The sequence below is a fragment of the Egretta garzetta genome, unplaced genomic scaffold, assembly GCF_000687185.1.
Source record: "Egretta garzetta isolate BGI_Z169 unplaced genomic scaffold, ASM68718v1 scaffold81, whole genome shotgun sequence".
NCBI classification, from domain to species: Eukaryota; Metazoa; Chordata; class Aves; order Pelecaniformes; family Ardeidae; genus Egretta; species Egretta garzetta.
In genome coordinates, this window is record NW_009258671.1 from 8,732,074 (window position 1) to 8,755,220 (window position 23,147).

Here is a 23,147-nt window from a genome sequence, read left to right on the forward strand (position 1 = left end):
CAGTAATGCCTATATTTCTGTGGACCTTTAAATACAGTGTTCTGTAAGCCCTTTCCTTCCTTCCTTCCTTCCTTCCTTGCTCTTTACTGTCCCCAACCCTAGTAGCAAATAATCTCAACAAGATTAATAATGAGGCAGGTTTCTAATCTAAGTAAATACATAGGAATCAAAACTTGCAGAAATACCTGTAGATTTAAGGTGGTTGCCACTGGTTAACTGTAAAGGTGTGGGGAAAAACAATTTCTGTTCTGTTATGGATGGAAAATGTGTTGCCTAGCTTTTTCTTTTGATGTAAAGGCTATGGTGTTCTTACTTTGCTCTGACATTGTGTGTTTAATCAGCAGCTGCACAGGGCAGCTCTGGTGTGAGCAGGGCCATCAGAATTCTGACCATCTTAACTGGCAGCAACCACTCGATTGCTGTTTCTAGTTTCCCTCTACATCAAAGGCAGGAAGAGGAACCAATCTTTATCTCATAACCTGCTGCTAGACTTTGGCCAGAAAAGGGCAGGTTATCAATCAAATCAATTATTTACTGTCCATAATAGATCCTGTGGTTAGTGGCAATAATGGGCACAGTGCAGGTCACTTCTTCCCTGTCTTATGGCTGTGATGGAGGATGCAAAGATTACATTATGTTCTTAGGGGATATGACCAGATATCTAAGTTGGTTTTGTTTCCCCCAGCAGGGTCATCAGGATAATACGATCAAGATAGGAAGAATGGGGCAAACAAACTTTCTAATGCAGAGACTATCCTAAATTTAATGTAGGGAGAAGAAGCTTAGCTGTTTTCATGTGTACTGAGAGGAAATGCCCCTACTAAAGAGTATCCCAGGGAGGCCTGAGATTGCTATAGTTCTTCCTCCAGGGAAGTTGGAAGGGGGTAGAAAGGAACTGGAGGAAGATCCAGGCGAACAGAATAATGTGAGGCATCTGCTTGTCTTCGGGTAAAACTGTCGTCTGTTTGGATCAAAATCCAAGTAGTTATAATTATGTACAAGTTCACCATGGCATTCTTCCAGCCTTTTGATTATCATTGCCACGACACAGGTTCCAGACTCTGCAGTTACATAAACATTGTTCTGATGGAAAAGGAGGGGGCTATCTGTAACTGTGGCTTTCCAGACACAAGCTACAAGACTTCTTTCCATTCTGCAGTATCCTTTTTGCTAAAAGGTTTGGGTTGGGAGAGAAATGCCTCATGCCTATCCTTTACTTTTCAGTGAGAATTTTAGGGAATATTGCCAGTGTAGAAAGGAAAAACTACAAGATTTGTACCAGGAGACATCGAGGTCTTTCCCTGTCTTCCATCCTCCGGACATACATCATGTGTGATACAGAAGGGACTGTAACGAGGCAAGCTGCCTTACTATCTATAAAAAAAAAAAAAAAAAAAAAGTAATGCCCAAAACCGTGTGCGCTAAAACTGTTGCTGTATATTAATGTGGATATGCAAGTAAAAATACTAAATGTAAGTTTACTTGTTGATCTCTGTCTATTGCAAAAGGACCGTGATCCCTTATTAGCCAGATACAGAACATAAATGGCCCAAGGGGGAAAGAAAAAAAAGAAGTCTGATATCCTTTCCAGAGACTTACAGAAAAAGATCATTTCGCTTTTCTAGGGAAAAGACAAGCAATTCAGTGGAAATGTTGGTTTAAGTGAAACAACATCCGCGGTATGCCGTCAAAAATAATTGGAGAAATTTGTTCATAATCTTAGTTAGTATTTTACATGTTAATAATTTTCTTTTTTTATTTTTTTTTAATTTTTTTAGACCTGTACAAGGTATCATGTAGTAGTGTGTCATATGGTTAGATACCACGAATAAAGCATAGTGGGTGGCCAGTCCTTTTTGTTTTTTTTTTTGGTTTCCTGGCATGGTTTAAGTCCAGGTTGAGACTCCCCAGTACTTCAAACTTGCTGATTTTGCTAGAGCAGGGTCTTTAAAGAGACATTGTCTGTTAGATTTAGGCTCAAATTTTAGGTTGATTGAAGAAAAAGATTTTACATCCTAACGCATGCAGGAAGCTTATAAATACAGTTCCCAAGTCTGCAAGCACTTACACGTGTTTTACTTCACTTGGGAGAGTAATCTCAGGCATGTGTTTTTGCTACTTGTGGGGATATAACAGGCGTGCCATTTATTATGCCTTCAGACTTTAATAGATAATTTATTAAAGAAAAGAACACACGATGTTTACTTTCTAAAAATAAAACAATGCAATTAAAATGCCAGAAGATAAAGAGAATGGTCCTGTTACTGTATTTAATAAGCACTGCTAATGCTATGTGAATCAGAATCAGTATGAAACTGATCTCATGTCAGGCAGTGGGCTGTCAAACTGACTCTTTACCTAGTAAATGCACAAATAAATTTTTTTGAATCTACCATTATGAGATCTCATTAGAACTTAATTTGCATCAGAGGCTAATTGGATGAGTGGTCTGATTGTTTCTCCAGCTCCCTTCTAATTCACCTGTAACTCCACATTTTTAATAGCGTGGTGGGGATTTTTCTTGCCTTTGAGTCAAATTCTCCTTTTTAGTAAGAACAAAGTGCTGATATTTTGCCTAGATGTTTATCTTCCAAGGACAGAATGGTTGTCCAGTCACTGCACATAATGTTCTGTTAATATTAGAGTTGGCATTTCTGAAGGGAAAGGAAAAAAAATTGAGTGTACTTTCTTTCGGAGGTGGAGGAGATGAGGACTGGGAACAGAAACTTATTAAACGCAACATTCTTGGTATTCCACAGATGGTAAAAACGGGTTACTAGTCTGTACTGCAGCAAGTGCAGTATGATCAAGACGGAAATATAATCGGTAGCTAGACGTTCATTTTATTTACAGAAATAAAATACTAAGCACTATTTTAATAACTTTAAATGACAGAGCCCATATATGTATTGTACATTCAATTTGAGTAGTCTAGACAGACTGTTGTCCAAGGAAAATACGTTTTCATCAGTATTTGTGGTATGATTCATGGTGGTGAAGAGGCAAATAACTCTTTTTATGACTGGAAGTTGCTTTAACTTGCAGCCACAAGGAAACATGTCAATGACCGGATGATAATGGTGGAAACTAACATTTTATAGTAAGAGGTCTACACCTTATGCTGAGTTGAAGGTTTTATTTTTCCAGGGGTGGCAATATATCACAAAACATTTTGCCATTGTTTACAAACAACCAAAGGTGGTCTGTGTAATGGCTTGCAGTCCACAATTTAGATTTGCAAAGCTCACAAGCAATTTAAAAGGTGTACAGGCTGTCAGAAGGCTGTGATTTGGTCTCAGTAGTTGTAAACCTTTGTGCATGCCCCCATTGTAGAGGGGGCACACCAACTATATCTTTCATGCATAGTTAATGGTTAGCAAAGCATTAAAGAGAGATACGCAAGTTTGCTAGCTGTGTTTGCGGTCTGGCTAGTGATGTTGTACAGCTTCATACATGCTTTGGTTGGATTTATTTTATATCTATATGTAACTCCAGTAAAGACAAAGGATTGTACTTTTAACTATCTCTGTGTGTCTGCCCCAAATAAAAAGAAATATCTTACGACTGTTCTAAGCGTTTGCAGCTGAGATCAAGGTTTTTCAAAGTGATTGGTGAGCAAGTCATGGGCTCTTGTTCTTGACTAGAGGAATTCTAGTAGGAATTTGAAAGTTAAGTCTGATTATCCACCAGGAAAAAACTATGTTCTGTAAGGCAGACATAAAAAATATGTATGAATATAAACATTTAAATAACATCCACTACAGCAAATTATGTTGCATAAGAACATAATGGTTGTGTGTAGGAACCTTGTCAGGAAAGGTACTGCGGTGGGAGAAATGGCAGTTAATCTTGTTGATAGAGGCTTACCAGAAATAAACTCTTACAACTTCTGTACTGAAATTTTAGTTCATTTTTTTGGAAATATCACCTAACCCTGTGGAGGAGAAGGAAACAATGTATTGTGTTTTTAAATCGTAATGTTTAAAATCTTTGTCCCAGTAACTTCAAGGATTTAAGTTTTCATCTAATACACAATCTGATTCTGCGAATGACACTGTGTGAAATTACATCTTCTCGAGTAGCACAACACAGGGTCAGATGGGTGAAAGGTTCATGTGTGTCCTTCAGACCATCTGGATAGTACTGGAAAATAATTATTAAACAAAAAGCGTGTGCTAGAGCTTGGTTTGGTTAGTCTGTGATCATAAGAGACTGAAAGGAACAAGTGGAGCTGTGATCTTGAAGGTACTGAACTGCTGGAGTGCATTTAAGCCATCTCATGCAGGGCCATAAAGGAGTATCGTTTGCCTCACCTTTTGCATGGGTGGCATTGGGCGACTATAAAAGATCAGTTTACATGTAGGTACCAAAATTCATTAGGAGAAGAGTCAGTGTTTCCCCTTGTACATGGTGCCCTGTTGTATAAGGAGGTTATTTTTGTAAAACCTAGAAAATTCTACATAACCCGTTGCAGGCTGGTTGTGAAAGCAACATGTATTCTGAGTGTTTGCATTTGCTAAAGAACATCCTGCTTTTATAGGAACCATTGAAATCTCAATGGTGGAAAAATTTCTTCAGCTCTAGGGTCAATCTGTGTATCAGAAGTTACATCTTAGTACATGTAATTTCACAGTGGTTGACCTTCAGGTTAAAAATAGTCTTGTTGACCACACACAGCGTAACATTTTTTAAATGAAAATTTAGCTGTGCCGATAGCTACAGAATTTTTTATTTTTTAAAGTCAGTGCTTATAGACACCAGCAACTAGGGGGTGGACTTAAAATGTTAAATAAATAGGTCCTATGGAAAAGACATAATTTTTTAAATATTATATATATATAAGATATTGTAATAGTATTTCCCAAATACTAGCTAATGCAGCTGGAAGGAGTGGTTGACAATTATTTTGAGCTTTGAGAAGACCTGTAAGTTTTCAGGGGAAAAGTGAAATAGTCTTGTTGTCTTCTTGTTTTCCTTTCTTCTTTTTTTTTTTTTTCCTTCCCCTTTTCAGAAAGCACATGGCTTAAAGAATGGATGGCAAAATGGCTTCAGCTGATGTACTGCAAAGTAGTCTGTTTTAGTCGACTTCTAGATTTTCTTGCTTTTGCTATAAGGACAATTACATTGTTGGAGAGGAGAAAAACAGTATCTGTATTCTGTATTTCTAAGCATAGTCGAATCATATGTTGCAGCAGTCAAGTCCAATAGAAGTAAAACAAAAAAGAGAAACATGGAAATTGAATGCTAAGAAGAGACTTCCATATTTGGGAATGCAATGCTTCACCTTTATCGTAGCATTTGCATTTTTTAATGCATGCATACCTTGCTGTGGATTAACAGCTCTTGTTGGATTTTTTGGGGGGGTGTTCTTTTTTTAAAGCATAAATACCAAAGTACAGAATTCCAGTGCTCATATCAAAACTCAGTGTCACTTGGTAGCTTGGTGCTAGGATAATGCATTTTGTCTGGAATCATCTTTGTACAGAAACACTGCATATGAGACATCTGTGTACTCCAGGACCACTAGGTACAACTGTGGGGTTTTGGGGGCGGGGAGGGTGGAGGTGCAGAGGGAAATGTTCTTTTTTTTTTTTTTTTTTTTTTTTAAGCATAACCATGCAGACACTACTGTGGTGTGATTCAGAGGACATGCTGTGATGAGCTAGTTGTGGTGCTATAATGACTTTAAATGCTGTTTGCCCCTCTTTGATTTTCCATCTGTGACTGCTGGACATGGCACACAGAATCATAGAATGGTTTGGGTTGGAAACGGACCTTTAACGATCATCTAGTCCAACCTCCCTGCCACAGGCAGGGATATCTTCCACTAAACTAAGTTGCCCAAAGCCCTATCCAACCTGGCCTTGAACATTTCTAATGATGGGGCATCCACAGCTTCTCTGGGCAACCTGTTCCAGTGTCTCACCACCCTCGCAGTAAAGAATTTCTTCCTTATGTCCAATCTAAACCTACTCTGTTTAAGTTTAAAACAGTTGCCCCTTGTCCTGTCACTACAGGCCCTGGTAAAAAGTCTCCCTCCATCATTTTTGTAAGCCCCTTTTAAGTGTTGAAAGGCTGCAATAAGGTCTCCCCTGAGCCTTCTCTTCTCCAGGCTGAACAACCACAACTCTCTCAGCCTTTCGTCATAGGAGAGGTGTTCCAGCCCTCTGATTGTTTGCATGGCCCTTCTCTGGACCTGCTTTAACAGGTCCATGTCTTTCCTGTGCTGAGGACCCCAGAGCTGGACACAGTACTTCAGGTGGGGTCTCACCATAAAAGTCTGTACGGCTTGTTGGTAAAGACCGTCTTGTCCCACTTGGTCAGCTCCCAGCAGACCCGGCTTCTCAAAGGTAGATTTGTAATCATAGAAGCCAAAATGTAAGTATTCACACTCCAGTACACAAGCCATGTTTGGCATATGTCATTGACCTGGCATCAGGCTAAGTACTCTGAAATTAGTTGTATTATTTTGTAATATGATTTATTTTTTTTTTGTAGGCAAAATGAGTTCAGGCGCTGCATAAGCAGTGCAGCAATTGCAGTGTAGTCATGACAGAGGGCATGAATTTATTGGAGAGACTGCAAGCTAGGTCCTGTTGTGTGTAATCCATACTACTGGTGTAGCTCAATTGCCTCACGTTTTTGTAGAATCACATCTTTTCAATTGCTGAAATTCATCGCACGAGATTACTTACATGAGGAAATGTTGCATTATCAAGACATTCTCTTCTTCTGTTTAGTTGTGAATAGATACAGTTGCTTTTATCTCAGATTATTTGCTTGCCCATATATTGACTTGTGTTCTCTAATTAAAAGAAAAATGTTAACTATTACTGGTTAAAAACAAGCACTTACAAATAATGCTGTTTTTTCCATGACACGTGTACAGAATCGTGACCTTTTCCTGGATCCTTCTTGCTTGTTCAGGACATCACAATTGAACAAGGACAGTGTTGATTGGTTTCACAAATGTTAAGACTCCAGTGTGTGATTAATCAAGAATTTGTAGATATGTATTATCATACTGCAAATGTATTCATAGCATTTCATCACTGCTACAGTAGGAATGGCAACTTATTTAAAAGATCGTTAACTTTTTTTTCCTAGTCTGTAGTTTTTTTTTTTTTGATAGCTTAGTCTCTAACGACCAAACTGTAATTGAAAAGGGTCAAGCAAATTTCAGGTAAAGATTGGAGTATGATCAACCAACCTTATGTCTCTTTGAGAGACCTTTCTCAAAGTAGGTAAAGAGTTCATCAACAGAAATAATACCCTGTTTCTAGGATTTACTGCCTTGTTAGGTTTTTTTTCTAGCAGGGAAGTATTTCCATAAAATGTCTGCTAGAAATGTAGCATGCCCATGCTTGCTGTCCTTCAGAAAAATTCTGAGTCAGCAGGATGGGAACCAGATGGATGGAAGAAGCGGAAGCATAACGATGGGCAGAAAATAATAAAAATGTGCAGATGTTCAGGGAGAGAGAACAGAAATCTTAAGAACTAAACCATAAAGGAGAAGATGATTCAAAATGCATTATGGAGAGGACATATATATTCTGGGCTTAAAAAATATGTATGAGAAAAAAGAGTTGCTATCCCCTCAGCTCAAGTGACCTTATTTTAGACTTGCTTTCTTTTTTGTCCCGAGAGGACATATGCAGGACCTTTGTAAGAAATCTGGCTGCCAGGTGGCACAGCACCTTTCAAAGAAACCTAATTTTATGTTTTCAGAACCTGGCAATATCAGCCACCTCCATTTCTAATAGGCTGCTGTTTGTAGTATCTGTTAATTAGATGTTAAAATGCAGTTTAAGTTTCTTTGCCAACCTATTAATAAGGGCCAGGCTATTGAGAGCTGTCAATAGAACTAAAAAAGGCGGTTTAACTTTGTGAGATCTGTGGGTTCATGCTTCTGTTTTTCATGAATTTACATCTTTTTGGTGGGCTCTAGGATATTAACATGTATAATGAAATATCATCTCCCCATATTTCAAGTGTGTATTGAGAGGAGGCTGGAATAAATCCTTTGTAGTAATAGTAGAAATCTGCTGTATTAAATTCAGTGTTAAAATTGGAGGCAAAGTTAGTTGGAGTACTGGCTTTAATTTTTATGGGATAGAAATCAAAGTATTGAGCACAACATCATATTATATAATGATTTGTCCAGCTAAATAGAATTTAATGTGGGTAGCGAGGAAACAGATTCCATTCTCTTGCTCTGGCTTTACCTGCTGCAACAAAATTTTCAAGCCGTCTCTGGCCAGCTTGGGGAGGGTGCCTGGGGAGCTCTTAGTAGCAGGCACCTCAGATATGGAAGAGGCAAAATGGCCGCTGCCCTGTGGCAGCCACTCTTTGAGCGTGGGCCTGCTTCAGTTTGTGCTAACTGTAGCTCCAAGCTTTCATTAATTTCAGTCTGTGTTAAACCTTGGCAGAGTCAGTTAGTTCTTGTGATCACTAGTAACCAATGTTTGGTATTCAGATAAGTCTAACTGAGGAAAAAAAATTTTGGGGGGTATAATTTCAGAATACTTTGTTCTCTTCTAATGCAAAGAATTTTACAAATATTTATGTACAGTAACAGTGAAATACTGCACCAAAGCTTAACTGAGGTGGATTCTGTAGCGTATGGCTGTAATGTTGAAAAGTTTGCCATTTATATGAAATTTATTAGTGTTTCTTTGAATTCCTGTTAATATATTTTCTGGGTTTTTTTCAGCTCTTCGTTGTAGCCTCCAGTTTCTTGGAAACATTGCAGCAGGAAATGGAGATTCCCAGAATAGCATTTGGAAGTCTGCTTTCCCAGATCTCTTCTTGTAAGCATGGATGCGGGTTTTTTTATAATGTAATTTCTGTGGTTATATTAAAATCTTTTGTACACGATAGTTGTGCCTCTACTAGCACCATGAAGCTTTGAAAAATAACTTTGGGGAGAATGGGACGGTTGAGACCATATCCTGTAGATGTTTTTTTTTGTTAGTCAACCGCAGGGGTGAGAACCTTTAAAAACCTGCTTGTTCTAAACTAACAGTAAATTGATTTTAACAGAAACTGGAAGAAATCTATTTCACATAATAAGCTTCAAACATAAGCTTTATTTCAGAGGTGTTTTCAAGTAGTTATACTCAGTTCCAAGAACATAGCTTTTTCTTTATTCACTTTGCTGCTCTGCAGGCCTGTCAGTATTTGTGGGTCATATCAATATATGTAACAAAATATTATATAATGATTTTGTGCAGACACATAACAACACTGTTGATGTGTTTGGCCACAATTTTTGTAGTAAGCTAGTAATAAAGGCACATTCACTCAATTTGATACTCATTCTGAGTGTGTTTTTGGAGACCACTTGTCAGCACTGGATGTAGAAAGACCTTATGATAATAGAAGTAGACAATTATTATGGTTTCACCCAATTCCTAGATCTCCAGTTAGCTCCAACTGAGCATTAGTTTTGTAAATTGCCTTTAAGTTTGATCTTCAGCTAGGAGTTGGATGTTTTTCTTTGCAGATGACTTCTATCCCTCTTAGGCAATGACAAACTCATGATTCTCTAAAAGACATCAAAGAGCAACAACTCAATGAGCTGAATGCCACTAGTCAGTTTTTCCAGGGTCAGTTTTAACTTTTTTAACTCCTTATTTTCTCTTGAAGGACATGCCTAACGTACAGTGATGAGAAAATTGTTGCCTATTGTTGTATGGTCCTGTTCACCTGCCTTAATTCAGAAAAAGTGAGAGAACTACTGGATCCTGGGAACTTGACTGTGCCTCTCCATGTCCTGAAAGTCTACAAAGAGCAGTTGGAGTCTGAGTGGTCGTATGTATCTCTAGATTTCTGCCCCCCACCTTCTTAACTAGGTGCTTTTCTAGTGTAAATCTCTGTTTTAAAATGTCTAAATTTGTGACACTGCTAAGTAGTAAATGAAGATCTATTTAGAAGTTAGTAATTTGGTATAGAAATAATTTTCATGGTACTTTCACTGACTGTTCTGATTTCTTCTAAAATAAGACTACATTTTTGTTAAGGATATAGACAGAAATTTCTAAATCATGGTCTTTTAATGAAACAGGGTTCTAGAATGCTAACTAATTTGTACTTGTGTGCTAGTTTGTGGAGATTTTTGAAATAAAGTTAATGCGGAATGTAGTCTTACAGACTACGGTTATTGGGGCATGCTAGGAAGACTTGTATGACTAATGCTTGTGAGTACTACATAAAACGTGGGGTTTTTTCTTTCTTTTCTTTTTCTTTTTTTTTTTTTTTTTTGTTTTTGGACAAATCTGTTGTCTAGTGCAACATGCAGTCATTTTTATACCACAACAGAGAAGACATTTTGTCTGTGAACCTTGCATGTTTCATTTTCATACTTTAAGAGCACGTAATCAGTGGTTTTATTCCATGGAGCTTTCATATTTTTTGCTAAGGGCCATTCTTGTAAATATTGTTGTCAGTTATGCATTTGCAAAATGTTCTGCCCTGCATCAGCAAGGATACACATTCAGTTAATTGTTATATGGTGCATTCCAAGGGGGAAAAGAAGGATAGTTTGTATGTTCTTGTAGCATTCTTTTGAAGGTCATGTTTAAATTCAAAATTTAATTAGGAAGAATTGTCAGGGTTTTACTAGTTATTTGGAAAGTCTCTAAACAGAGTTAAAATGATTGAATGAAAAGCAAATGTCATTTAATAGTTTGCTTTTGTACTGAAAAAATTACCTTAAAATTTCTTTGTGGCTGTGCTTTTTTTCATAACCAGATCAATTTGCTTAGGACATAAATAGTTTTCAGAAAGCAAACTTAAAGTTTCAGGGTCAGGGGACCAGACTTCTATTTCAAAAGTGACAAACTGAGTCTTTCATTTTGGCATCTGTCAATATAAGCACACATGAAAGATTGCTTTTCAGATCATTATCTTGATTATCCTTCATTTTCTTTATGTATTGAAGATATGCTGAAATGTATTTTGACTGAGATATGAAAGCCAGGGAGAGGTGGAAGAGGTTGTCATGCTGTTAAGTTTATATTTTGAAGGTAATTGCAGAATAAATGCAGGATCAAAAAAAATGCCGAGGTATCCATTTCCCTGATCTTGCTAGTCTGAAGTGCATTCTGGTGATGTTACAATGAAAATGTCTTACTCCCACTATGGATGTCTGATGTGGATGGGAAATGGTCTCCCTTCACAGTAGTCTTGAAATTAAAGAGGCAAATTTCTATGCGAGATACAAGACCACGATGAAGGAAAAGAGATGGGTAGAAAAGCACAATCCTAGTCCTGACGTAAGGCATTTGAAGAATGTTTGCCCTCTAATTCCTCTCAGAATGCTGAGTTCCTCATCCATTAAATATACAAAAAGCATTGGAATATCTTCCAGGTGTTAGGAAAATAACATATTTTTTTTCTTTCATAGTACTTCAACATTGGCTAGTTAAGTCTCAAAGCTGATTGTCAGTTTTCCCAACTGAAAGCAAAATAATGAGTTTGTAGTATTAAGTTCCCTGGCATTTTATACAGTCGTCTTGAACCAAACTATAAATGGAAATCTTTCAATAATGTTGCACTGTTCTCAAGTCAACAAAGTGACAACAAAGTCATCAAGTGCATTCATAATTGCAAAATCTAAACCAAAAAGTGTATTGCAACATTGTAGTATCAAGCATAGAACAGGTATTCACACAGCATTACCTTGAAAGTGAAAAAGATAATTCCTTGCTAGAAAAGTACTGATTTTTCTGTCTCTTTGTAACTCCAGAGCCTTTTTGTGATTCGTCTTGTACCTATTTCCCCCCTTTTCTTGATCCTTACTTCATCTGTTCTTCGAATACTCCATTTCTTATATCTGTCATCTCAAGAAACACATTTACTCTCTGGTTCTCCCTTGTGTTCATCTGCTCTTATGTGAGATAATATGTGTCATGGCTGAGGGTAATTTAAATAGCAAAATAAGTTCTTTCTTCATGTTAGATTAAAAAAAAAAAGTTATTTCCATCCTGAAAAAAATTATGCTTATATATTAGAATACATGTAGTATCTTTGGTCTACTTGGTGCAGGGGGCAGGTAAGAAAGTAACATTTCCACATCCTTTTTTATTTAAAAAAAAAAAAATAGTTGGTGTAAGAGGTTTGTTTTTTCATATTTTCAATGGAAATCTGCTAGCATGTACTCTTCTTTCTGCAACATTGATATAAACAAAGTTTTGCCTTCTGGTTTTGGTTATGATTTTTTTTTTTTCTTTTTTCTCCCCTCTTCTAGTTAGCCGTAGGTTAGTGTGTTACACTAATGTAATGTTTTTATCTTAAACCATACGTGCCATTTTGTGAGCCTGTACTATATGTTGTATTTCTGTGTAGTTAAAGGTTAGGAAGAACCTACACAGTTAGTAATCTTGTTTTAAGTAGAACAGTCATTGTAGAGTCTTGCAATATCTTTTTCTTTTGCAAATTATTGAGGTTTTCTTCCTGTTATCTTGGTAGTATTAACACAGCATGTATTTTGTAGGCAACAAGTTCTTATTTTAGCTTTAATTACAGAGCATATTCGCTTAGTCCTATGAATAACTGACTACATTTTCACAAGGTACCTGCAGCTTGTATCCCAGATTCTTCTTTGCATTTTTCTATCATTTTTCCATTTGCAAAGCACAGACTGTAAGAGTGTTTACAAGTATTACACCTGATGTCACACAGCTGAACCTCCCAGTCCAAATAGTTTTCTCATTTTTTCTACAATATTAGAATTGGCTTGTTTTGAGGGTAGTCTTGAGTTGGGTCTGAAAGCCTGTTTCTTTTATTAGCACTTATCCTTCTGCTGTGAGAAAAACATGGATGGATGCAGTCGTGTAATGTAATGATGATACCTTCTGTTGCTTGCTTGCGTGCTTTCCTTTTTCCTATTGCTGAGCAGCAGGAAGCAAGCTAGCCAGCTCTTTTGCAGACTTTCTCGTGTCCTGCATACTCAAGCGGTTTTCTGTGCCCGTTCTCTGAATTTAGGGGAAAGCTCTACTGATGCCAGCCATGTTGCATCTATTTTCTGTAGGAAACTGTTGTGAACTTCTCACCACTCTCCATTCACTAGTGTAAGGCGCTGGTGTATTCCTATGATCAGAGAAGGCAGTGTCCAGAAATGGCTTCTGAACATGTACTTCCCTGTGAATAGAAAAGCTGAACAGTAAATAGGGTTTCTTATTTTGGTAGAAGTAATGTTATTTACTTTGGCTGATGAAAGCTGAAGATTCTTGTCTTGAATATAAGAACAATTTTTTTTGACAATGGTAAGTGAAAAGCTAAGCTTTGTCCTTGGGTCAGTGTTGTTTCTTACATGTAGTTCCTTACATGCAGTAGTGCTGTCTCTTTAGGACAGCTTTTGAAATTTTGTAGGATTGCATGTGCCTTATGCCAATATTAGCTATTATTTCATTAGAGCCTTCTGTTTGGGATATGTTTGGAATAAGTTTGGACTCTGGTGCATTGCTGCTTTTGCTTTGATGTCCATTTTTATCATTGCATACAATCTTGATTTGAACTAATTTTTGCGTTCATTACTAAAGCACTTCTGCCCCCTCCCCTTCTCCATCAAGGAGCTATGTTACTTTCTGAAAAGGAAGGGTATGCGTGAGATACAATCACGTAAAAGTGCATAAAAAGATTTCTGTCCCTTTTCTTACGAAGTCAAAGCTAAGCTTTGGATGCCTCTCTGGCTGGACTGTAGAAAAAATATTTTGTCAGCAATTCATTGAAAATTTGGAGCTGTACTTCAGCTCTCTCTGAAATACATACCACTAGGATTGCTTAAACGAATTTACATAGCCGCGGTATTTGCAACAGAGCCAGTACTCTGTTGTAAAGATTTGGGTCCCTTGCGCCACAGCTAAGTAAGTCCTCAGCAACCATTTTTAAGCGGCTGTTATGGCATTATATGGCTGAGCCGAAATATAAACTATTCTTCTTCCAAGAGGCTATGATCACTGCTGGACTCACAAATGACTGAAATTAAGATGTTCTTACTTTTAAAGTTAAAAATATTACTTAATTCGTGCCTACCTTCTTGTCTTTCAGCTGGAGCATCCGGTTTCATATTACACCAAATAAAAAGTGAATGCCATGTGTGTGTGTTCCTCTTGGCTCAGCTCTCTTGCTGTCAAATGCTGCTTTTAGGTATTGAAAATCTTTCATTGAATAACCAGCTGAGTTTTGGTTATAGGCAAAACTTTTATTCATTATTTTATCCCCTTTTCTTTTACTATGCACTGAAATTTATGACTTAATGTTCCTCTAAGTTAGTATCCAATAAATTCCACAAATAAACACTTATGATGCTCAAGTTATTTTTGCAGTTGCTGCCATGAACCATTAGGACAGAGAGAGGACATCCAGGACAAATATTTGGATTTAAGGCCATCGGCTGAACTGTAGTCTTTCCCATGGGGTCCTCGCTACTCCATTTGGCTAGCACATGTTGGGTTTTTTACTCATCAGCCATCACAGGAGGGCAAGCACATCTTTAAAGTCTTTTTTTTTTTCTGAATTTGCAGTTCTTCTTCTGTTCATGATCCCACGTTCATGCTTGGAGTCCAGTTTTCTGTCTCCAAGCTGGAAAACACCTTAGGGAAAGTTCAGGAGGAACCTCTTTTCAAAAATGTGACGTCTTTGGCTTCTCCCTTCAGTCTCACAGCAGTTCTAAATGGAGAAGGCTTTGTCAGAAGACATCTGAGATTATTCTGAGCAGTTCCTCAGAGCTCCTCTTTTAGAAGCAGCTGTTGGTAGCGGACCTTTTGCAATTCTTCTGTCTGTCATAAACCCCTCTCCCAGTTAGAGAGAGCAAGGAAGCGTCTTTAAAAGCAGGACATAGCCTTCTGTAATTTTACTGTTACATTTGCCTGCTTCTCGAATCATGAGATGTTTGGTAGAAGACTAGGATCTCCTGTCAGGGAAGAGGGAATGTGTGAAGTGTTGGCTATGCTCCCTTAGAGGGGTGGGTTATGGGAGATAAGGCCTCAGTTCGGCAACTTCTGAATCTAATCAGTGATAGAAAGCCAAGCCATCCACTCTCTGAGCAGTTTTGAAATGGGAGAGCTATTTGCAGATCAGCGTAGTGAGATTTTGAGACTATCAGCACTGATGCATTTTTGAAGTGTGTTTGTAGATTGACAGTGTAACAAAAATTGCCTCAGAACTTGGAAGAAAGGGAGGTAAGTGCTGTGATGCACACCTAAGTGTGTCTTTGTGAGTGATACACTTAATAAAAAGTATTTTCTGTGGCATGCTATGAGCTAAGAAATATTTAATAAGTTTAAGAAGAAAGTTAGTTCTATAAGGAATGCCCTGGTCAAATTTCGTATTCAGTCCTTGTATGATCATACCTGTTTATCCAGACCAGATGGTCTGAAGGCTCATTTCATTAAGCTTGTGGTTACTTGTAAGCATCAGAAATGCTTCTATCTCTGAAATCTGTGAAGTTACAGAATGTAATTCACACATTTAATAAATATTCTCTTGATTTAAGAAACGATACCTCCTTTCTCTTTTAGAAGCTTGATCTTCTAAACAGCTCCAAGAGTTTTTTAATGTTTTAATGTTACCTTTACCATCTTTAATACTAGATGCTGAGTGGCATTTTAAACTAGTATTAATTAACACATATTAGACAATGTATTTTTAAACTACCTCTAAACTTCCAGTCAACACAGCTCCTGAACTTGTTTCAGACTAGTGATCCTGTAATCTTGAATACTAGCTCTTCTGAGGTTGCTGCTGCTGGTCTAACTTCCAAGAGCAATGACCTGAGGAGGCAGATTGTGTATCTCCAACTGAGGTTCTTCAAAACATTGCCTGACTGGCTGTATACCCCTTTGTTTTGTAGCTTTTGGCTAAAATCTTAGAGCAAGAAGAAACTGGAAGTTTTCAGGATTGAAAGCCGTTGAAACTTACCTGTCTTGTCCTGAATGTTTGGATCTGTTGTTGGGTTTGCAAAGATTGCCCAGAGCTCGCTGCTCTCAGAAAGTTTCAAGGAGCATGATGTTACAGAATATACTTCAAAGCATATGTCTTTGCAAAGACATTGGCTCTGCAGAAACAAGTTAGTTTCCTTTCTTTGGTTTGATTTATGGCATACACTAATTAAATGATCCTATCTCCTTGACGGTTCTTTGCTGTGCAGTTGTCCTCTAGAAAATGTGGTGTTCTTTGCAACATGCAGCTAGGCTATGAGCTTAAGAATTAATACCCTTTAACTTTGGTGAAAATCTTTCATGCTGCCACAGCCTGGTGCATGAGTGACCATTCCTGTCCTATCTTTAGTCCTGAGATCTTGTCCTTTAATGCAGGCTCCCCCTTTCAGGGGTTGGTTATGATCTGTTGCTTCCAGCTTGCTCTGCTCGTCATCACAGTTGTGGGATTAGCATTCCCTCTCAAATACTTCCTTGCAAATGGAAAGCTTTTAAAACTCTCAACTTCAGTTCTGTTGCTTCCAGCCTCGTGATCTTTTTTTTTTTTCTTCTTTTAGCATTACTTAGTTCCTTTCTGTCTGTTCCCTAAGAGCAGATGATCTGTCTCTTACACTGTGATTGGTCTTTCTGCATTATGCATCTTTTGGTTTTGTTTCTTCCACCCCTATGTTCTGTCTTTTGTTTCTATTCAAAGGGATGAGCATGGTTTTCAAGCCCTTGTGAGACAATAATTTATTTTCTGTGTATCTTACATCTGTGTATCTTACATCTTTCCAATATATCTCTGTAATGGTATGCTGATTTAATTCTTCTGAAGTGTTGACATATTAAGTTGAACATCTCTTAAACATATAAGTAAACATACTTACTCCATAAGCTAATACTCTTTTTTTCCAGTGCTGCTTGCTTTCAACAGCTGCTGCCTACCAATGATGCTATCTGGGAATTAGACATATCCTTCCTTTAGGAAACAAAGCTGGAATACACTGTTGAGCATCTGAAATGTATTTCCTACTCACCTGATTTCTATGTGATTACTACCAAGGCCTGAAGAGTCCTCTGTAACAAACTCCCTTGTAGTTGCAAAGGAAGAAGAAAGCCTAAGCAGTATTCCCTGTCATACGTGCAGTATGCTGAAAAGGCTTACCATGCACTGCCATTTTTGTTTATTCAGTAAAAGCTTTTTCTTAAATCATGCAGAGCACTATGCCCTAGGCTCTGGAAAATTGTGGAACCTTTAAAAAGTCATTCCTCTGTGTTTCCCCAGACATCCACATCCACTCCCTTTTGGGTTCGTATTAATCAATAGCAGAAAAGTGTGTCACACAGTTTAGAAGCTACTGTATTTAGAAGAGAAACCAGCACAGAATGCCACATGAAATCTATTTTAGAATATTGAACCTGCAAACATATGTGTTTTGTAAAATAATTAGGAAAAAGTAGTACAAAATTACATTATAATTTATCCTAACCGAGACCAATGTGTATTCTAAAAGCTGTTTATTTTAGAAATACTTTGGTGGTTCCATTAGAGATGAGTGTATAGCTTGTGTCATCAGTTTTTCCAAGTGTGTGCATGGGGCAGTGTAGCTACTATGGAAAGAAAAAACAGGTTGTATTTTTGATTCCTGAAGAGCAAGGAACAAAAATCCTCCATTTTAAAATAAGAGGCGTAATATGCCTTTTGGCTTCCAGAAAAACGATATTAAGAGTGTGGTCAGCTGTTTGGCATTGGTAGTAAGATTTTTCTGAACATCCACTTTCTCTTTTTGAAACCACAGCTCAATGATGACTGTAAAGATTAGGATGTGGGACTCCCCCTCCCCATTTTTTGCCTTTGGTTATTTTGTCCTGGCTTATGGAAAGAAGTGTGGACAGAAACTAGTGCTCCTGTGGCAAGGAGTCTCGCCCGTGGGCACAGATTTAAAGGCAAAGATGGAACTCCTCAGTAGAGTGCTTGTTGCTTAATTGGTATGCATGTGGTGCAGAAACCAGAAAATTTTACCTTTTTTTTTTTTTTTTAAACTCATTTTGGGCTGGCAACTCTTTCTCTTCTTTCTGACAGTTTAGGGTATCCCCCACCCCCTTCTACTACTCTCCAGAAAGTAATTCTTATTTTTAATTCCAGGAAAGTTGTAGTTACGTTGCAGGTTCCAAGTTCAACTGTGGTTTTAAATAGTACTGACAATTGGAAAAGTTTCCTTAATTGTAGAGAGCTGAGTAGCTTCTACTTTCTATTTGCAGTAGCAATGTATTGGCACATATTTCCCTAGTCTTTCAAAGCCAAGCCTCACACATTTATTATCTTGTCACCTCTTTCTTCTTGAGTATTTTGTGGAGAGGGAAGGGCAGGAAGTGATTGTATTGCTAATCATCTATCAGTTTTTTCTTGTTAGCTCTTCAGAAAATAATATTCCAGCTTTGTGTGTAAGTAAAAATAAATCTCTTTTTAGTGCCTTTCAGATGTAGCTATCAAATTGAATGAGTGTCTTCTGAATCGGAGAAATATTACAGGTAATCTGAACTCAGTCTTCTAGACCTCCAAGTTGACTTGGTGGACAGTATTGGGGCCTGTAAGGAGGATTCATTCATTATGGGTAATTCCTTTTCAAGGTGGAACAATGTTCACTGCTTGATCCAGCTCAGGAGAGGAGTATTGTGGTGCTTGATACTTGGGGTTGAGCCTTAAATATGGAAATGCGGTTCCTTATTCTTGTTTTGAGTGAGAAGTGCTGGTGTTTGAGTGGGATGAATTATCTTGTGTCTAGAGCTCTTTGTGACAGCAAATGGGTTCCATTTGTTATTAAATAGCTTTATAATTGTAATTGTTTTTTAAATAGTTTTGATAGAGTGCTTATGTTCTTGTGCAAGGACAAAAAATACTACCGCTTCTAAAATATGTTCTGGTCCCAAACAGTTCCTCATGAGGCATATTGCTTTTTTAGCATCTAAAAGGCTGATGATACGTCTTTGAAAGGTTAGCTGTCTAAATTTTCTTCTTTTTTTCTTCAAAATTTGGATCATTTGTTACATTTCTTTGATAAACTACAGTAAAAACAGCTATTTCATTCTTGCGAAGTATTTTGGATAGAGTGGCATTATTGTAGGATGATGAAAAATGCTTTTGGTTTTGAGATTGGAAGAGAAGTTTGCTGATCAAATAGAGAATCACTATGTCTTTTTCTTCTTTCTTCCAAAACATTTGTGGAGGTTCTCTTCCTCGTTTTCTGAGACTGAGGACACTGTTTTCTAAACTTGCTAATGGGATCAAATCAACTTAACATGGAGCATGACATTTGATGATAAAGTTGATTGCTTACACCCGGCTTTGATTGGAGCAAGCTTAGTGGTCATTTGGAATATACTGAGCGCAAATGTAGCTTATACCACTTCATCTTGGCTGCTTCTCAAGTTCAGTTTGGTACAATGCAGCCCTTGTGCTATTGTAAAGTCTTTGAACATCTCCTCCTGTATTTATCTACTATGTAAGCACTTGATTTTTTTAGGATTTTAGCCAAACAATTTTTTAAAAGTCAAGAAAATTGGCATATTTTACACTGTTCATTTGTTACTGTGTTACGCTTGCATAACAACTTTAATTTTCACCATTTCCTTCACTAAATTACCGTGGTCCTCAGTTTATCCCAGTGGTTCTGCTGTTGGCCCTCAAAGAGAGTTTAAAGCTCCTACCGAAGCCTTTTGTGTGCATCTGAAATGCCATATTCAGTCAGTAACCCAAAACTGAATGTCTGTCTTTATTTCAGAGTTGTGGATGGTCTTATTTTTCTTCATCTTCTCCCCTGTCCCAAATGAAAAACAGGAGAGCTGAGGACTAAAGATATTAGATTTAATTTGCTGCATCCTTGTTTAACTACCACCAAAATTTTGGGGCATGGTAGCAAGAGCTGAAAGTGCTTTATTCCACTACTAATTCTTCTGTTCTCTCTTGGTGATGCTCTTGTAAAATATGCTAGTGCTCTATTATTTATGATACAGTAATGCAGGAAGTAGATAAGGTAAAAGAGAAATTTAAATACAGAAGCAGAAATTTCTGAGATATTACCTCATGTTATGAAATTAAAAGGGTAATAAGCATATACAGATGTCTATGCTCCTTTATAAGCAGAAACTTTATTCTGAAATACTGCAAGCTCCTCAAGCAGTAGAGGTCTAGTCCACAGAATGTGAAAGATGTGTGTGAATAAATACAAGAGTGTAGATCCAAGTAATGACTAACATACAGGTCTTCCACTTTGTAATAGTAATCACTCATGTGCACCTAATAGCATTAGATCTTTTTGTGATAATTATTGATTGCTTTTTAACTACAAGGCACATAGTCAAGATTTCCTCAAAGTAATGTTAATCATGAAAATTAAGATATAAATTTGTAGTCCCACTGCAAAATTGAAAAATTGGACTTCAGATTGTCTCCTTAAATGCTCTTTTACCATAATTCATTGTCAACTGAAATTTGTATATTATGAGGCTAAGTACTGTGTTCTGCACAACTCTGATTAGTATGATTTTTTTCTTTTGCAGCTCTAGATAAAAGCCTTTGTTTCTACTCAAATCTTTAAAAAAATAAAGTCAGTTGCTACCATTCTGAAGGTTTAACTGTGGATGGCTCGTATACCGTGAATTGTTGGTTCAGGAATTGTAGAAGCGTTCCCTTTGACTGCCCTGCTGATAGCTTGATTCAGTTGTTACGGCTGAGTCTGCGCTGCTCAGTGGGCATACGTTTGTGCTGTTGATTTTGGGGAAGTCTGTAGATTCAAATTTGTGTTGAGAAACTCTTGAGTCAATGCTACACTACTCAGAGTTCCAATTTTAAGTTGATGATTCCCTTCGCCTGTACTATTTTTTTCCTTGAATGTGTGTACACATATCAGTAAAAAAAAAAAAACAAAAAAAAAACCAGCACAAAATAGCTTTTGCTCTCCCTCCCCCTCTTAAAAATGTCTGGTTTACAGTAACTGAACCAGATGCTGGCTAAGTCCACAGTTACTGTTAGAAATATAATAGCTATTAATCTTTTGGACCTCTTGTTCTCCTATTTCCCCAATTGTCATTGAGTATTTGTCCAAAAAATACTTCATTGCAGCTGGAAGGCTTCTATGTGATCTTCCTGTTAGCTGTGTAGTGGATTACGGATACACAAAATAGAAGGCTGTCAGCAAAGTGAAAAGAAGGGAGGAGGCAGAGGGAATATTGAAATTGCTTGGTTTTCATATTATTTTAGCTATTCTTTCTCAGTAGCTTCATCAGCTCAGAGGATGCTCTGAGATTGGACTTTTAATTATTTTCTGTGTAGTAGATAGACACACTGCTTTAAAAATGCATAGTTTATTATGCGTATACCCATGCAGCCTATATAACACTGTCAGTACTCTTAGGAATGTAATTTGAGGAGAAAAATATTTTTAAATACTTTGTTTTTTTCCACAATACTGAGAGTACCCACCCAGATTGAAATTAAATGACTAGCATCTGCTGTTGACTGCTGTGCATGGTGCTTGGCAAAGTGATCAGTGTGAATATTGGCATTAGCACAAGGGTAGATTGACCATACCTACCTGCCTTGTAGAGCAAAGAGTTAGATTTCATTATCAGCTTAGGTTCCTATTACACGAGGAGGATTTTTTTTTTTTTGTAAGGTGAGAACAGTATTTTGCTGCTTTGCATCTGACAAAGACGTTTCCATTTGCTTTGATGCTTTGTTAGAATTTCTTCAAAAGAGAAATTATTTGGGCACTTTTTTGACTGTTTGGTGGGCTTAAAAACAGTGTTGTGACAAGTAGCATAATAGTTTTCAAGCTTGAACTTTGGCTTTTTGCTGATGCATAAACAATTGGGTGAGTGTTTTATGATTTGAATTGTGGTGTGCCTTTTGTATAACTGGCAAAAGAGTCTAACCAGCTTTTCTTCAAGCATTTGAGTAAAAGTGTGCTGAATTGATGGGAAATGACCATTGCTGTATTAGGAAAAGTACTGCAGAACAATGCATGATTATTTTGTGATAATTTGTATCTAGTAAGACCAGAAGCATGTCACATGGTTATCTACAAGTAAAAATAACAGCACCATTTGGAGTAAATGTAGACGCTGTTTTTGTAGCACCAGTAACACTTTTTTTTTTTTTTTTTTTTAGGTTCTTGATTTTTACAGACCATTTGCTGAAATGTCCAGAGTTGGTAAAAGCCCTCTATGCCAAACTGAGCAATCAAGAAAGGTAACCCCAAAAACCAGTGTGGCTTTTAGTATTTAGCATTCCATATAGAGTATCCTGTTCACATGATTGAAAAACTGTGTGGTTTCATAGTTGGCACAAAATCTCTAAATACATGTTTCTATGTCAGTAATGGTTTTAAATTGGTTGGTTAACATTACAGCTTAGCCACAACTGGCAGTGATTTATGTAGGGTTGCAGAATCCAGGTTGGCGCCATTACTTGTTAAAGAAATACTTAAAAAAAAAAAAAAAAAAAAAAAAAAAGGCCAAGATTTCATGCCTATGTCTTGATTTCGTAAGAGCGCCACACCCTGCAGTGTTTTACAGCTGTATTTGAAATGTCCTCAGCTGTTCATACTCCTGTTGTAATTACAAGAAATTAAAAGGAAGCCTGTACTAAAGTTGGAAATGTATCTAATACTGGTTAGCAGAACCTAAAAAACATAGATGTGCAGATGCCCATGTTTACTTAATCTTTTAGTATTTCCACTATTGAAAATACAAAATGCTTCAACAAACCTTCACCTTGAAAGAAACTAGCTAGTTTTCCTTCAAGCATTTGAGTAAATGTATGCTGAATTAATGGGAAATGGCCATTGCTATAATTGGGAAAATGCTCATTTACAAGTGCTTTAATAAAGAATCGGGGACGATAAATTATTTTGTTAAAACAATGAACTTAGGGAAATCCTGTACTATAATTCTACAGCTCCTCCAACTGCTTGAAGATCTTGTGATCTGGTTTATGTATTCAATATGGCTACTTTGTTCCCCATTCACCCAGGGAAACTGCAGGTTTCCCCTGTAGTTTTGCAGGTGAAAGACAAAGCAGTAAACAAAGCAGTCCCTTAATGTTTTGGGTTTTTTTTCCCCTGTGTTTTTTTTGCTGTGACTAAAGCCACAGTATTATTACAAATGGGGTACAGATGCTGGTCAGAGATTATAAAGACACAAAAGGGAAAGCAGGCAAAGAAA

At 37.3% G+C, this 23,147-nt stretch overlaps 1 protein-coding gene across 1 annotated transcript in view; it reads left to right on the forward strand.

The window, feature by feature from the left end:
• ATXN10 (ataxin 10) overlaps positions 1–23,147 on the forward strand; it is a 103,267-nt gene that overhangs the window by 15,828 nt on the left and 64,292 nt on the right. The window contains exons 3-5 of the mRNA XM_035888542.1: positions 8,714–8,810; positions 9,649–9,813; positions 22,093–22,173. Of these exons, the coding sequence (XP_035744435.1) occupies positions 8,714–8,810; positions 9,649–9,813; positions 22,093–22,173 (343 nt within the window). The remainder of the gene's footprint in view (positions 1–8,713; positions 8,811–9,648; positions 9,814–22,092; positions 22,174–23,147) is intronic.